This window comes from Schistocerca gregaria, chromosome 2, assembly GCF_023897955.1.
Source record: "Schistocerca gregaria isolate iqSchGreg1 chromosome 2, iqSchGreg1.2, whole genome shotgun sequence".
Classification (NCBI taxonomy): Eukaryota; Metazoa; Arthropoda; class Insecta; order Orthoptera; family Acrididae; genus Schistocerca; species Schistocerca gregaria.
Window position 1 is genome coordinate 355,542,809 of NC_064921.1, and position 16,341 is coordinate 355,559,149.

Below are 16,341 nucleotides of genomic sequence, written 5' to 3' on the forward strand. Positions count from 1 at the left end.
CAACACAAATATAGCTGTTGTAAATAAACCACACAGATACGACCTTCCTCCTTGGTCATGTGTAAATAAATTAATAGAAAGAGTAAACAAAGAGATAGATGCTGTATGCAAAAAGTTTCTGTATGTGAACTTAATAATGTAAGCATGTTAGACAGGTCGATGCACACCAGCCATGGCCTTCATTTAAATCACAGTGGGAAACAATTTTTGGTTGAAATCTGTCGTCTAGCAAATCAGAGTCACAATAGGCTTAATATAGAAGCAGTCCAAAGTATCTGGACAAATGGGTCATAAAGAAAGTTGCGATATCTTATAAAAAGGGTGAAAGACATTTTTTTAGGGAAGTAGATTGTATCACAAAAAACAACGTGATGCAGAATTAAATTGCAAATATAGACTGAAGATTGTACACCAGAATGGACAGTCATTAACAAACAAAGTTGATGAAATAAATATACTCCTCAATAGTGAATGGAAAGATGTTTCAGTGTTATGTTTTTGTGAGCATTGGTTACAAAATGAGTATTTTCAGTACTTAAAATATTACATTTTAACCTTGCAAACTGCTTTTGTACAATGGAATCAAAACATGGGGGAACTTGTGTATATGTAAAAGAAAATGTAGTTTATACGAGTATAGCTTCTGTTTGCAAACTTGGTTCAGAAAGAGACTTTGAAATCTTAGCTGTTGAGTTAATGTCTGAAAAAACTATTATTTTATGATTGTATAGATCTGTTAGCAACATAAGTGTTTTTTTTTTTTCAAAAAAGTGGGACCTTGCTTTAGGCAAACGTAAGACAACTGGGAAAACAGTGGCACTATGTGGTGATTTTAATACGTATTGACTTTCTGAGCCATAGCCCTCACAGGGAAAAGTTTTTAAATATTATAAAAGTCTACAATCTTTGTCTTACTGTTAGCTCCCAACACAAGTAACTAAAACTAGTGTCACTCTCCTTGATCAGGTATGTGTAAACATGGACAAGTGTACATCAGATAACTTTGACACCGGCTATAGTGACCACCTATCGCAATTACTAACCATGCCTGTAAATCACATTTCGACCAGTATAGAAAATGTATAGTGGGAAAAATATTGAATACTTCCAGTACCTAATCAGCGAACAATCTTGGAGAGAAGTATATGATACTTCTAATACTAACGAAAAGATGGAACATCTTTTGAACATTTTCAAGCATAATTTTGACATAGCTTTTCCACAAGGAAAGTTATTTCCAAAAGCACAGATAGATTCAAAAACTGGATTACACCAGGCATCAGAGTATCTTGTAAAAGGAAGCGGGAACCTTTTCTGCAGTCAAAAACTCTCTGCAGTTCAGAATTTATTAATTATTTCAAAAAAATACAAGCTAGTTTTGAAACGTGTCATAAAGGAGGCAAAAATTAGGGAAAATGACAAATATATTATGAAGTCATCCAATAAAACTAAGTCCATGTGGAAAGCTGTGCAGGATCTTACGGGGAAGAAGATAACTCACAAAAATATTATGATATCACATGATGACAAGAATGTCACTGACCCTAGGGCAGTTGCAAACAGTTTCAATTCTTACTATGCAAGTGTTGCTGGAAAATTATTGAAGGAAAAATTTTGAAATCCACCTAATACAACATGGAAATAACTTTTGTCTATTGAAATAAATAAAATATACATGTTCCTCAGTCCAGTAAGCCCAACAGAACTCCTAAATACCATTAATTCACTGAAGAGTAAGTATTCAACTGGTATTGATGATATTCCAGATTATATTACAAAATAACACCAAGACAAATACTTTAACCTTTATTGGACATATGCAATTCATCCTTATCATGTGGTGTCTTCCCTCAGCAACTGAAAATGGCAAAAGTGATACCCCTATATAAAAAATGTGATCATCAATGTATGGGTAACTATAGGCCTGTGTCTCTGTCGTCAGGGTTTTCGAAAAGTATTGAAAAAGTGTTCCTTTCAAAACTAATTACATTCTTCAACAAGAATAATATAATTTCTGGGCGTCAACATGGCTTCAGACCACAGAAATCAATTGAAATTGCCACTTTCAATCTGATAAACCATGTCATAAATGCAGTGGACAACCACAGAAATATCTCAGGTTTATTCTTGGACCTAACAAAAGCTTTTGATGTGGTTGATCATTTTATACTACTGATGAGGGTCGCATGGTATGGTGTAAGAGGTGTGACAAATCAGTAGATTAAATCATATTTGAAATATCGGTCTCAGGTAACTAAAATTAAGTACATTGAAGGAAATGAACTCCAGGTACACCTTTCAGAACCATGTGGACTAAGTCATGTTGTTCCACAGGGCTCCAGTTTAGGTTCCTTTCTTTCTTTGGTCTACATTAATGATTTCCCATCACACGTTAGGGATTCTGAACCAGTATTGTTTGCAGATGATACCAGTCTATTGATTGAAGGGAATAATGAAGAACATCTTACTGCATCTGCAAAAGATCTTACAAAAGGAGTGTCTGAGTGACTTACCAGAAACAGTACTGATGAATTTCCACACTGATCAAAATAAAAATCTGGCACAACCTGTAAAATGTATAGATAACCCATAGTCAAAACATTAGTGCTGTCAATGAAACTAAATTTCTTGGGATTCATATCCAGGAAAATCTTAAATGGAACACTCATATCACAGCCCTAAATTCAAAACTAGCAAAAATGAGCTATGCAACAGTACTAGTTCAGAAACAGTTAGGGATGTATACTTTGCTCGTGTACATTCAATACTGAAGTATGGTATCATTTTCTGGGGAAATGTACATCAGGTCATAACAGTTTTCAATTATGAGCAAAGACGTGTGTAGAGATGCCCTGGAGAGTGGTGGTATACCAGCCTGACTGTCACCCACCATATGGCCTGACAGCCAGAAGTGATGGTTTGAGGTTCATTTCTTTTCTAAGCAGGACTCCTTTAGTTGTCATCCATGGCTACCTTACAGCACAGTAGTGCATCAACAATATTCTATGCTCCATTTTGTTGTCATTCGTAGCAAGCCTTCCTGGGCTTACATTTCAGCAAGATAATGTCCTGCTGCACATGGTAAAAGTTCCTACTGCTTATTTTTGTGGTTACCAAACTCTGCCTTGGCTAGCAAGCTCGCCAAATCTCTCCCCACTTAAGAACATTTGGAGCATTGTGGGCAGCTTTCTTAATGCGTGAGTTATAATTTGGCAGAGTATTCCTCAGGAGGACATACAATAACTTTATCAATCAACACCAAGCTAAAGAATTGCTTTCAAAAGGGCCAGAGGTGAACGAATGAGCTATTTACTTACTCAATTTGTGAAGCTCTTTCTCTTGAATAAATCATTAGATTTTTACGAAACTGTAATAATTTCTTTCGCTGTATACATACATAACATCTACTGATTTCTGTCCCCAGCACAGGGCATTAAAGTAAGGAAACAGTTGTGACCTGGGTTAGTGGTTTAAAGCTTAAACTATATGAAACTTTACAAAATACCAAGAATATTTTCCACTCCACATTAGCCTAGTAAATGTCCATATTAACCTTCACATATTGTACTTCAAAAACATGTGTGATAATACTTTGTAAAATATTTTCTCTCAAATTGAGATGAACCTTTCACCATTTTGTAATAAAGTATGTAATTTCAGGATTGATCTCAAAAACCAGCATGTGGAGTATGATTTAACAATGCCACGCCTTGAGCTCCTCTGTATATACAATGTAAGTGGGAAGGTGCTTCTATTGCCCATCGTTGGGAATGGGCCAGGCAATATAACACTAAGTAAGTAAATTCAATGACTTCCCTGTTAATATTTATGTTAATGAACAACACGATTTCGTTATACATTTAGTTGTTGGAGTAAGAACATTTTCTGTGGGATGTCTCAAGAGAATTATTCAAAATACATACTAATTGGAGGAAAATCTGCTAAATCTACAAAGAGAGTGCATTGGCAGAAGAGGTAGTTTCTGTTTACTGCTTATTATTTTCAAAAGATAACATTACATGACCTGATGAACACTATGATTATATGTCAAGACGTTTATCAAGAGCATTACACCTGATAAAATAATAGGCTACAGTGAGCATCCTATGGGTGATCCACACTTAACTGATGCCATGCTGTGGGTGTCAAGAAAGAAAGCTTCTGAATTAACATAGATGTTAAAGATGTAGCTGCCAGCAGAACAACTGAAAATGCTCTGTGAGAATGAGCATCAGTCAAGCACCCTCCAAGTTTTTCTATAGTGAAGAATGTCATTGTCCTTTGGGTTTCTGTTCAAAGTGTGAGTAGAATTTTGGTTGTCGAGTATATGATAACATTGTCTAAAAACAAAGTAAAAGGCAAGTGAAACCTGGTTAGTCATTTGTCATGAATTTCAAAAATACATTTGAAGTTTCACCTGCAGCTGTTTATACCTAAGTGAGGCAGAGAATTTTCACTTCTGTGCAATAGGTAACCGTTATGAACTTCTTGAACATTTATTGTGTCTAATGACCTGAAGTTCTGTAATTAAATCTACAATGCAGTCTCTGCACTTTTTCTAGAGAGAATGGTTGACAAGAACAGTACCCCGACAGCTGTAGCGCAAAATTTTATACAGATTCATTTGCAACATGTAGATGAACTTGAAAAAGACAAGCAGTTCCAACAGAATTGCTATTAGCTGATATATGATATATGCAACTTTTCATTTTTAGCTGAAAGATATATATTCCTCGATCATCTGACCACATTTGTGTGATGACCTTAGTTACAGCACATGATTTGATTTCATGTGATTTTTTTCTTTGATTATATATAAAAAACAGATTAACAAATACTGTCCCTGAATTAATGAAAAATTAAAAGAAGATTAAAGTTAGAACTCCATAAAATAATGACCATACTAAATTCAGACACCCATCTTATGTACAGGGTACCCATGAACTTATATACAAATACAAAGTTGCAAATGAACATAAGCTAGCAGAAAACAAATGGAAACAATTATTACTGAAACGAAAGAAGGAAGTTTGAGTTTAGCATCCTGTTGACATCGAGGTTGTTAGATATGGAGCACAAGCTCAGATTGTGTCAAGGATGAGGAAGGAAATCAGGCTTGCCCTTTCAGAGGAACCATCCCAGCATTTGGCTGGACTGATTTAGGGAAATCAGAAAAAATCTAAATCTTGATGGCTGGATGCAGATTTGATCCATCATCCTTCTGAATGTAAATCCAGTATTACTGAAATTAGTCAACTCTTTGGGGGCACATAAACTATTCATTTTTACCCCCATTTTTGTATTATTAAAATAAAGCTTGCTATACTGATTAAAATCATCAGACTATCATGATTGCTGGTAATAGTTGTTGTGGCAGACAAAAATTATTTATAATGTTTACTTTTGTGTACAAATGCAGTCCTTTTTTCACTTCCATGAATCTTTTCAGCCATGCTGGGTTCCCCTGAACATTGTGTGAATGAGTGAATATGGAAAGACCTATTTGTTCACAGTAGCACACTGCAAACTAATGTATGTAATGTTTGGGGAAAGCGATAAATTTAGGATATTATTATAGGTAGATGAATATTTGCCAATAATCTACAACAAAATGTAATAACTTCACTTATAAGAATACTCAGTTCTTTATCTGTCATGACAGATGTTATCGTATTTGACACATTCCTGATTCCATTTGCAGTTGGTGTGAAGATACGCTACATATATGATTTTGGGTTTGAGTCCCGAACACGTAATGGTGAGACTAAATCATTTGCCATTCCCAAGAACAGCAAATTGGAATACAATGTCACACGTGCCTACATCCATCTCGATAATCTCTTCAATGGTGACAAATTATTAGGTATGTGAACATTCCCTTAATAATAATTAGTAAGGTATTAAATATCTCATATGTAACATGTAGCTTTAATCTGTATCATATGTTAATACTGGTTATGGAAGATTTATGTGAAATTTAAACAAATGGCATGGCTTTCCGAAATTACTGAGGAATCTTAGGACATTCATTACAAATCAAAACTGTGTTAAACATTTGTTAGTGTGCTTTCTGGAATGTGACTTCTACCTGGAAACCTGCATTTTCCATTATGAAGTAGTTGTGCAAGAAGTTAGCCATTGTAAGCACAGGACTTGCTTAGTTCTGCCTTGGTCAAACATACTTACTAGTCTACAAGTTTAGTGCTGAGGTCATTCACAGCAAATGAATTTCATATGAAAAGTAATAGGTACAACAAGTGGGGGCAGGTCTCTGATTTTTAGGACTCCATTGTATTTGAGAATTTTCAGACACAAACCTATAGTTTTATACGTTATCAGTATGAGTCTTTTGAAAAAAAAAATATATATATATATATGTAACTTATTTCACAGCAAATTAGCGTTTGTGATTCACAGTTCCTTTGCAGTTACTGCCTGAGACTATATCACCCATGAACTTTTTGTATATCAATGCATATAAATACATATTTTTGAGAAGCTTCAGAAGCTGCCATTGTTCTGTGCATAATCTAATTGGTAGCAAATCAGTATTTCTAATTTAGTTACTGTTTGTTTTAAGTACAGTTTACCCTTAAAAAGGAGTAATCCTGTATATTATCTACATTTATCATAAATTAACTAACTGTTTTTGAGTTTGTTAACAACTAGAATTAACCACAAAAAGTTTTACTAAACTAGTTCTACTTGCCACAGGTTTTTCTGTTGCCTTAATAGAAACAGGGAGTTAGCAGCCTTTTAACCCAACAGATTAAAATATAGCCAGAAGACTTAATTTAAAGTTATTTGTTCATTGCACAGTAATTTACTGCCCAGCTAAAACGCAGCTCCACTGAGAATGTTTTGCTTGAACACAGAATGAGTTGGTAGGTATTCATAAGCAGCTGGAAATCACCCTGACTACTGTCAAATAATTGGCAGTAGCTGTGGGTTGTTGTGTTGGAAGAGCTCCTGAGAGTCTCGTGCCTGGGTACTGGTGCCAAAGATACCTCAATTACTATCCTCTCCTGTAGGTCCTGTCTCCTACGCAGAAAGTGCAGAATATTTTATTGCTCATCCATTTGACTGTGAGTGGCATTTCAATGGCAGAGTTTCACATCCTGTTCAGGTTGGACCGGGGCCAGAGAAGACTCGGGTGTTGTACCAGTTCCACTAACCAACAACTCTGAGGTGCTGTCTTTTACTGAAACTGAAACTGAGTCAGTGGGACTCACTTCACCTGTTGTGGAGAAACCTATTCTGTCTGATGTCAAGAGGAGGCAAATGCAGAAGGATAGGGATCTATTAATCATCATCAGTTCAGACATACTGTGAATGATGGTATGCCTTAGGGAAATGGCACCAAGGGACAGGAAAGCACACAAGTTGCACTTAGTGTGTATGCCTGGGGGTCTCATTCAACATGTTGACTAGGCTATTCCAGCAGCCATTGAGGGAGCAGGGTACAAACAATTCCAAACTGTGGTGCATCTTGGAACAAATGATGCCTGTCATCTGAGCTCTGATGTCATACTTGGTTCATTCCAGCATCTGACAGAGAAGACTGAGAAGACCTGCCTTGCACTTGGAATTTCAGTGAAGCTCACAATTTGCAACATTGTCCCCAGAACTGATTGTGGCCCTTTGGTTCTGAGAGAAGTGGAAGGACTTATTCAGATAGTTTGAAGTTTCTGTGACAATTTAGGCTGTGACTTCCTAGACTTGCAAAATGGGGTTGAGAACTGTAGTCCCCCTACATGGATGAAGTGTGCATTACACATCTGAAGCTGCTACTCAGGTATCTGACTCTGTGTGGGGTGCACACAAGTGTTTCTTAGATTAGGTAACTCTTTGTTCAATCCAGATAACTGTGGCTGTAGGAGACCCAAAAGTATCAGTGTAGGATTGAAATATATGCATCCCACAGATGAGAGTATTAAAATCCTAAAAGTTAACTACCAAATCATTCACAACAAAGTGCCAGACTCTGAAGCTCTCCTGAAAAGCCATGAAGCCCACATTATTACTAGGCACAGAAAGCTGGTGGAAATTTTAAATTGATGACAGTGAGACTTTTGGGAGATATTTAAGTGTTTATTGATATGGAGGTGTATTTGTAACAGTAGACAAGAAACTCAAATTCACCAAGATAGCAATTTAAACTGTAGGGAAAACCTTAGTTCACTTGTATGTAAGTTCCCCAGCAATACTGTAATCATCAGTGGAGACATTAATCATCGAAAAATAAACTGGGAAAATTACAGTTCTGTTAGTGGTGAACATGATAAGACATCCTGTGGAACATTACTAAAAGCCTTCTCTGAAAACTATGTTGAACAGATAGTTAGGAACCTCACTCATGATGGAAAATATTGGATATAATGGTAACAATAGACCTGACTTGTTTGAGGATATCATCACTGAAACTGGTATCAGTGACCATGACATGGTTATGGAAACAATTATCACAAAAGTACAAAAACAACTAAAACAAGCAGAAAGTAAACTAGATAAAAAATCAGTAGTGTCATATCTCAATAAGGAACTTGAAATTTTCAGCACAGGGCATGAGCATATAGAGGAAATGTGGCTCAAGTTTAAAAGAATAATTGACCATGTACTGGATAGATACACACTCAGTAGAACAGCACACAATGGGACACCTTCCATGGCATACAGTCACGATAAAGGAAGTTATTAAAAACAGAGGTTACTGCATAATTGGTGTCAAACAGAGCATAGGGTATAGGTAGAGATATGCTGAATGAAACACATTTGCTATCAAGTGAGCTATGTGTGAAGCCTTCAATTTTAGCAGACTATTGTCAAATGCTCTTTCACAAAACCCAAAGAAATGCCGGTCATACGTAAAGGCTGTTAGCGGTACCAATGTTAGTGTCCAGGCCATAGACAGAACTGAAAGAGAGGGTAGCAGAGCAAAAGCTAAACTGTTTAACTGGTTTCAAATTATTCTTTAAAGGAAAACCAAAGAGAACTGCCACCGAACAGAAGAGTGAAATAAGAATTATTGCCAGTGTTGTTGAGAAACAACTGAAATCATTAAAATCAAACAAAGCTCCATGGCCTGACAGAATCCCTATTACTGAATTTTCAGCTGAGTTACCCCCTCTCAGATGATGCAGTTGTCTATAATGATGTACTGTCTGAAAGAAGCTGCTTAAATGTTCTGTCAAATCTTGATAAGATTTCAAAGTGGTGCAAAGATTGACAACTTGCTTTAAATGTCCAGATCTGTAAAACTGTGCAGTTAACAAAATGAAAAAAACTTAGTATCTTTTGACTGTAATATCAATGAGTCACCACTGGAATAAGCCAAGTCATGCAAATGCATGGATGTAACACTTTGTAGGAATACAAAATGGAATGATCACATAGGATGACGTGGCTAAAGCAGGTTGTAGGCATTGGTTTATTGGCAGAATACTGGGCAAGTTCAATCCTTCTACAAATGAGACTGCTTACAAATAATTCATGCAACTGGTTCTAGGATATTGCTCAAGTGTGTGGGACGCCTACCATATAGGACTGACAGGGGATATTGCAGGGCAACATAAATGGTCACATGTTTGTTTAACCCATGGGAGACTGTCACAGAGATTCTGAAGAAACAGAACAGGCAGCCTCTTGAAGATAGATGTGAACTATCCCAAGGAAGTCTTCTAACAAATTTTTAAGAACCAGCTTTAAATGAAGTCTCTAGGAATAGGCTGCAACCTCTTACATATTGCTTACATAGGGATCATGAGAATAAGATTAGAATAATTACAGCACCCACAGACAAATTCAAACAATAATTCTTCCCATGCTCCAAAAAAGAATAAAATGGGAAGAAACCATTATAACTGCTACAATGGGATGCACCCTCTGCCAAGCACTTCATGGTGATTTGCAGAGTATACATGTAGATGCAGATGTGGATTACCAACATATTACAGTTGACTGAAATGTCTGTGCTCCTGTCTATATTTAATGATATATTTAGTAATTCTGAATCCATACTAATAATAAATCTGTAAAACCATCATGTCTGTTTGTCTTTGAACACACTAATCTCCAAACCTACTAGATAAATTTTCATGGGGTTTTCACATATAACTTGAGTATAGCTTAGGATACCATATAGACTTTATTTAATCACAACTGGATAATAGAAAAATGTTGCCAAATGTATTATAAAAATGTGTGTATGTATGTATGAAAATATGTTCTATACTTCCCATGAATCTACTTGATTGATTTCAGCCAAACTTCATACACATCTCACTTACTGTCTGAAAAGAATTTCTGTGGGGATAAGAAACAGGTACCTTCCATAGGGGTGGGTATGAAAAGGAAGAGTAGGCCACAACATGTGAATGCTCAGATTTTATTCATGTAGTATTTGAGATAAGAGCACAAAATTTACACATAATTTCAAATCTTTACAAAACCTTTTTATGCTGGCACCCCTGTCCCTCCCACAAAATGATGAAAGGAAAAAGGTTTATCACTTACTACACTTTTGCTATTCATTTTCACATCACATCAGGTACAACGTTTTAATTTATTATTACTAACCCACTAAATGATTTAATAGAAATTTGGTAAGGACCTGAGGAAGAACATAGACTGCTTTAGACATTTTGTAATACAAGACACTTATTGAGTTAAAGAATTTTATGGTTATTAGAGAAAAATATCTACTCTTTCTAAAAAATATTTACCCTTTGACTTTTCCTTTTTATCATGTTTGCGAAAATGCATTTATTGCTTGATGTGTGCTTTATAACATTATTCAAAGTAATGACTACAATAGGTCTACAATTTTCTGTGTGTTTAATTCATACTTCCACACTATTTGTTACATAATGTACATGTATAATGCATACCTATTTCAAATGCACAGCGCATAGATGTGCACTCCTGCCCGTGCACCTCTGTATGCATTGCTTGGCGTTGATGCTGCCAATGTCAATGCATCACGCATTGGTGCAGCTTGGGAGCGGAGATTGAGGAGCAAATCATGAGCTGTGCTTACCCAAACAAGCAGACATGTAAGGGTAGCTCACGTTATTGCACAAACAGTAGCTTACTTACTCACCATCACTCATCATAACAAAACTATTGACGTACAAGTACATTCGATAGTAACAGCTAGTAACTAAATGAAAAATTAATTCTAAAATTGTCATTAAATCATTCCACAACCAGTGAAGGACTTTGAGACACGTTGTTTTGACAATGAAGACGTAAAGAAATACATAATTACACAAGTTTCCAGCAGATCTTTTAACTGACATATTAAAAAAATGAAAAATACAACAAAATAATAAATTATAATTTGAATAAATAGTACTAGCCATGGAATTTTATGTACCCCTGATAGGCAAGCTTCCACAATTATTCTATGAGAAGAATGGTATTTTTCTGGAATGGATGTTCAACAAAATGCCAGAAATTCATCTCTGAGTTCTTCCCTAGATTATGCTTTCTAGTATCAATACTTCTTTCTATTCCTTGTAGCATGTATTCAAAACTCACATCTACCACTCCTGCAGTTTAAATTGTGACATATCTATTCTGCCACATTGGTGCAATTAATCTCTGAGTGTTGGTATATTTTATCTGTTGAAAACAGGATGAATGTTGTAAGAGTAAGCTGAAAGGGCTGATGTGGGATGTGGTATGTGTAGAAAGAGATGCTAAAGTCAAATTCAATTTATTCCATGATAGATTTCTGTCAGTATTTGAAAGTTGGTTCCCTAAAAATAATCCAGAAGATCCATTAAAAAAGAAAGTAAGTTGTGGGCAACTAAAGGGATTGAAATCTCATGTAAGGGGGAGAGGGATTTGATTTGGAGACTACAAAAATACTGTAGTATTTTATGGTAAGTCATTAAAATGTCCAGAATATGCATGTCCCAACAGAAATAAATAATGTGAAAAGTAATATTAAAATTACAAGGAACATTGTCAAATGTGAGACAGAACAGTCAGTTGGCATACAAGATTCCATAACAAATGAAGTAAATGACAATGTTGAGACTGATAATTCACAAGTTGAAAGTACTTTTAACAATCAATTTCTAAATGTAACAACAAATATAGGATTAAGTGGTTCAGTTGAAGAAGCAAGAGAATATACTAAAAATGTCATTTCATGGCTTTTAAGGAACTAGAAGCAGCACCAGCGTCCTTCACTCAAATTGTCTGTAGCTTGTGCCCTGGTGGCAAGTGTTGCTGCTTCTGGATCACGGCATCCCAGGTTCAGTTCTCGGCTGGGTTGGGGATTTTCTCTGCCCAGGAACTGGGTGTTTGTGTTGTCCTCATCATTATTATCACCATCATTCATGACAGTGGCTGGATTGGACTGTGTAAAAATTGGACTGTTTAAAAATTGGGGCTTTGTACAGGTACTGATGTCCATGCAGTTGAGTGGCCCACAAACCAATCATCATCATTCACTGAAATTAATACAATTCTAAAAATTCTAAAAAGCAAAAGCTCATTTGGGGCTCAGTGACTTTCTTAAGGAATTCTGAAAATTTGTTCCAACTTAATAACTAATGTCCTTAGTGATATAAGCAGTGCATCACAGGGACAAGAAATTTTTCCTAACAGGTTAAAATAAGAAAGGTGACAAGACAGACATAAACAATTATGGTCCAGTTTCCTTACTGACATCTTTTTCCAAAATATTCAAAACAGTAATGTATCTGAGAGTAAGCACACTCTTAAGTGGAAACAATTTACTTGGTATCTCACAACTTTGATTCCAGAAGGCTTGCTCAACTGAGAGTGGTAGTTATACACTCACTCATCAAATAGTGCTACCTTAAAAAGAGATACCACAGACAGTTAGTATTTTTATGAGGTCTTCCCAAGGCATTTGATTGTGTAGATCATTTTTCTCTCTTAAATGAACTCAAGTTTTATGGAATTAATGGCTTTATACACAGCTGGTTTGAATCATACTTAACAGGCAGAATGCAAAAGATTGTGCTTAATAATTCAGACAATGTCAAAAAATGTAGAAAACTTTAGTGACGGCAAACAAATAAAAAAATAAAGTTTATACAAAAGGAATCCGACAGGGTTCAATTTTGGGTCCACTCCTTCTCTATATATAGGGTGAGGAAAATTGTGCGCACTTCTATTTCACACTATTTCACAGCATGCTTCCTTACATACTAACTGTATAAAAATGCCTCTCACAAAATTTCATTCCGCACATATTTTGGGACGTAAATGGATGTTAAGGACTGGCAATATGGCAACACTATAATCACGTGTACAGTTACTACCTCTATCAAGAGACAGCAGTATTACTGTGCAATTGGTGCAGTGAATAGTGTTTTGGCTTATCATGCAGGAGTTTGAGGGTTCGGTTCTGGATCAAGGCTTATTTGTTTTTATTTGCTAAATGTAGTCTATATGGTATAGTGTATGACATCTTAATCACCATACAGTGATTACAGTGGGTCTTCCACAAACCTTGTGCATTTATACAGGGTGTTACAAAAAGGTACGGCCAAACATTCAGGAAACATTCCTCACACACAAAGAAAGAAAATATGTTATGTGCACATGTGTTTGGAAACGCTTACTTTCCATGTTAGAGCTCATATTACTTCTCTTCAAATCACATTAATCATGGAATGGAAACACACAGCAACAGAATGTACCAGCATGACTTCAAACACTTTGTTACAGGAAATGTTCAAAATATCCTCCGTTAGTGAGGATACATGCATCCACCCTCCGTCGCATGGAATCCCTGATACGCTGATGCAGCCCTGGAGAATGGCATATTGTATCACAGTTGTCCACAATACGAGCACGAAGAGTCTACATTTGGTACCGAGGTTGCCTAGATAAGAGCTTTCAAATGCCCCCATAAATGAAAGTCAAGAGGGTTGAGGTTAGGAGAACATGGAGGCCATGGAATTGGTCCACCTCTACCAATCCATCGGTCACCGAATCTGTTGTTGAGAAGAATACGACCAATTCAACTGAAATGTGCAGGAGCTCCATCGTGCAAGAACCACATGTTGTGTCATACTTGTAAAGGCACATGTTCTAGCAGCACAGCAAGAGTATCCCATATGAAATCATGATAACGTGCTCCATTGAGCTTACATACTGACGAAACTAAAATGAGCACTAACATGGAATTAAGAGTTTTCGGACACATGTCCACATAATATCTTTTCTTTATTTGTTTGTGAGGAATGTTTCCTGAAAGTCTGGCTGTACCTTTTTGTAACACTTTATATTATGAACACAGAAATGGAAATACAGTAATTTTCATTGGTCAGCTTTTAAGAAAACCTTTTGCACATCATGGATGCAAATTGTTTCACACCATCACACCACTGCATCTACTGCGTTCCAAACTTTTTTGTGTGCTCCCCCCCCCCCCCCCCCCCTTACCTCCGTGGCCCCATCAATTATTATGTGGGCATAGAACCGTAATAACACACTTTTAGAATAAGAATTACCATTTATTTCGATAGTGAACAGAGTCAATACGGAATTAGATGTCGAACATGGCGTGAGTGAACAAAGACAGAAAGCAAAGCCAAACAGAGAAATCAAAGAAATGTCACTTCACGTCAGATATGCCACACAGTCGCCACCTCTCCCCCCCCCTCCCCTCCCCCCACAACAGTGCTGAGCATGACACACTCACAAAAAAATCTTCGTGCTAGCACAGCAGGTGGAGTGGGCACCCAGCACACAAAGTGTGTGCCTCAGGAGCATCGTCATCAGGGTCCCACTTGTCAGACAGTTGTACAGGCAGTGGCAGGTTGAAGGGGCTACAGCCTCTGTGAGGGAGGTGTCAGCAGAGGCAGGCCAGCAGGGAGTGGCGGGGAGTGGCTCTGGAAGGAACCACACAGGCTTTACTTGTTGAACAGAAACCATACTCGCTCATAGCAATTTCAAAGCATTAAGACAACAAGCTTTGTGATGTATGGATGGGGTGCCCGTAGTGCAGATTTGGTGACCAGTGCCGTTGGTGATTGCCAAGACCTGCAAAGGGAGGCATGGGTGGAGGGGTGAGAGGAAGGGGCCTGAGCTGTTGCAGTTGACTGACACTGGCATCCTGGAATGGCATGTGCAGAATGTCAGCAGCAGGTGACAACTGAGGATGTGGCGCAGTAGCCATGAAATGCGAGGGATCCCACAAAGTGAGAACATGAGTGTCCGCACCTGCCAGAGTGAAGTGGGCGGGGCAGCAGCGGCAGATAATGTTGGAGGACATGGTGCGGCGGCTACGTGATGTGAAGGGTCCCGCGAAGCGAGAATAGGAACAGTTTGCAGATCCAAAAGTGTCGGCATGGAACCGACAGCAGGGAAAGTGCAACTTGACACAGGAGCAAAGTAGAGTGAAGACACAGTAGGAGAGGGAGGCCGTTTTGAAAGAAGTGGCTCTGTAGAAAGGCTGCATAAGGTACTCTGTGTGTGAGCCAATTCAGGAGAGGTGGTAGCAATGCGGGAGTGTAACTTACGTTATGTGTTCAGAGCCTATCAATCTGTTTGTGGACGTCCGGTAAATCGGAAAGATGAGCCATTGTAACTTTGAGCAGAGTTGCACAGGAAAGTGTAGCCAAGTAGGCAGAGAGCAGAGATGTGTCAAGTTCATTCGAGCACGGAACGGTAGTATCAGACACGTGCAGGAGCGTAGCGGCCTGCAGGTCTGGTGAAAGTTCGTAATGGTGTAGAAAATCTAACCCAAGCCACAGGGTCGTCCACATCGGCAATGAGGAAGGTCCAATGAAATGTCGTGCTAGGTGGCAAATGAAGCAACATCTTGATGGAGCCGAGGACTGTGATAAGAGAGTGATTTGCAGCAATCAAATCGAGGTTAGCAGGAGAAAGCATGTTGCCTGCGTGCTTGTCCAGGATAACACTGACATCGGTGCTGGTGTTGATGAGATAGTGAGTCCCTGATGACAAGTCAGTGATGTAGAGGCGTCACATTGCCGTAGAAAGTGGTGTAGCATCAGACAATAGGCGCAATGAAGAATCATGGCGGGATGTAGTGCCTAAGTGTGCCTGCCAGTCTTGGTTGGGAAAGATGCAAGGCATGTGACAGTTGTGGGCGGCATCCCTGTAAGTAGCACAGAACCAGCAGGGCAGGAAATTGATCAGGTTGCTGCTCGAGTGAGGTCAGTGGCTGCTGGGTGGCTGCAGGCAGTAACTCCTATAGGCCGCTAGGAGGCAGTTCCTGACAGGCAGCTAACGTGCTGAGGCGGGCGAGCGCGCTGCTCTATGTTGGCAGAGCGCAGAACTGAAGGCACAGGCATGCCAACTGGTGGTGATGAGGATGTCTGTGACAGT

General features: G+C 38.0%; 1 protein-coding gene across 1 annotated transcript in view; it reads left to right on the plus strand.

The window, feature by feature from the left end:
- LOC126337049 (protein takeout-like) overlaps positions 1–16,341 on the plus strand; it is a 177,532-nt gene that overhangs the window by 139,399 nt on the left and 21,792 nt on the right. The window contains exons 4-5 of the mRNA XM_050001373.1: positions 3,661–3,794; positions 5,702–5,863. Coding sequence (XP_049857330.1) covers positions 3,661–3,794; positions 5,702–5,863 — 296 coding nt within the window. The remainder of the gene's footprint in view (positions 1–3,660; positions 3,795–5,701; positions 5,864–16,341) is intronic.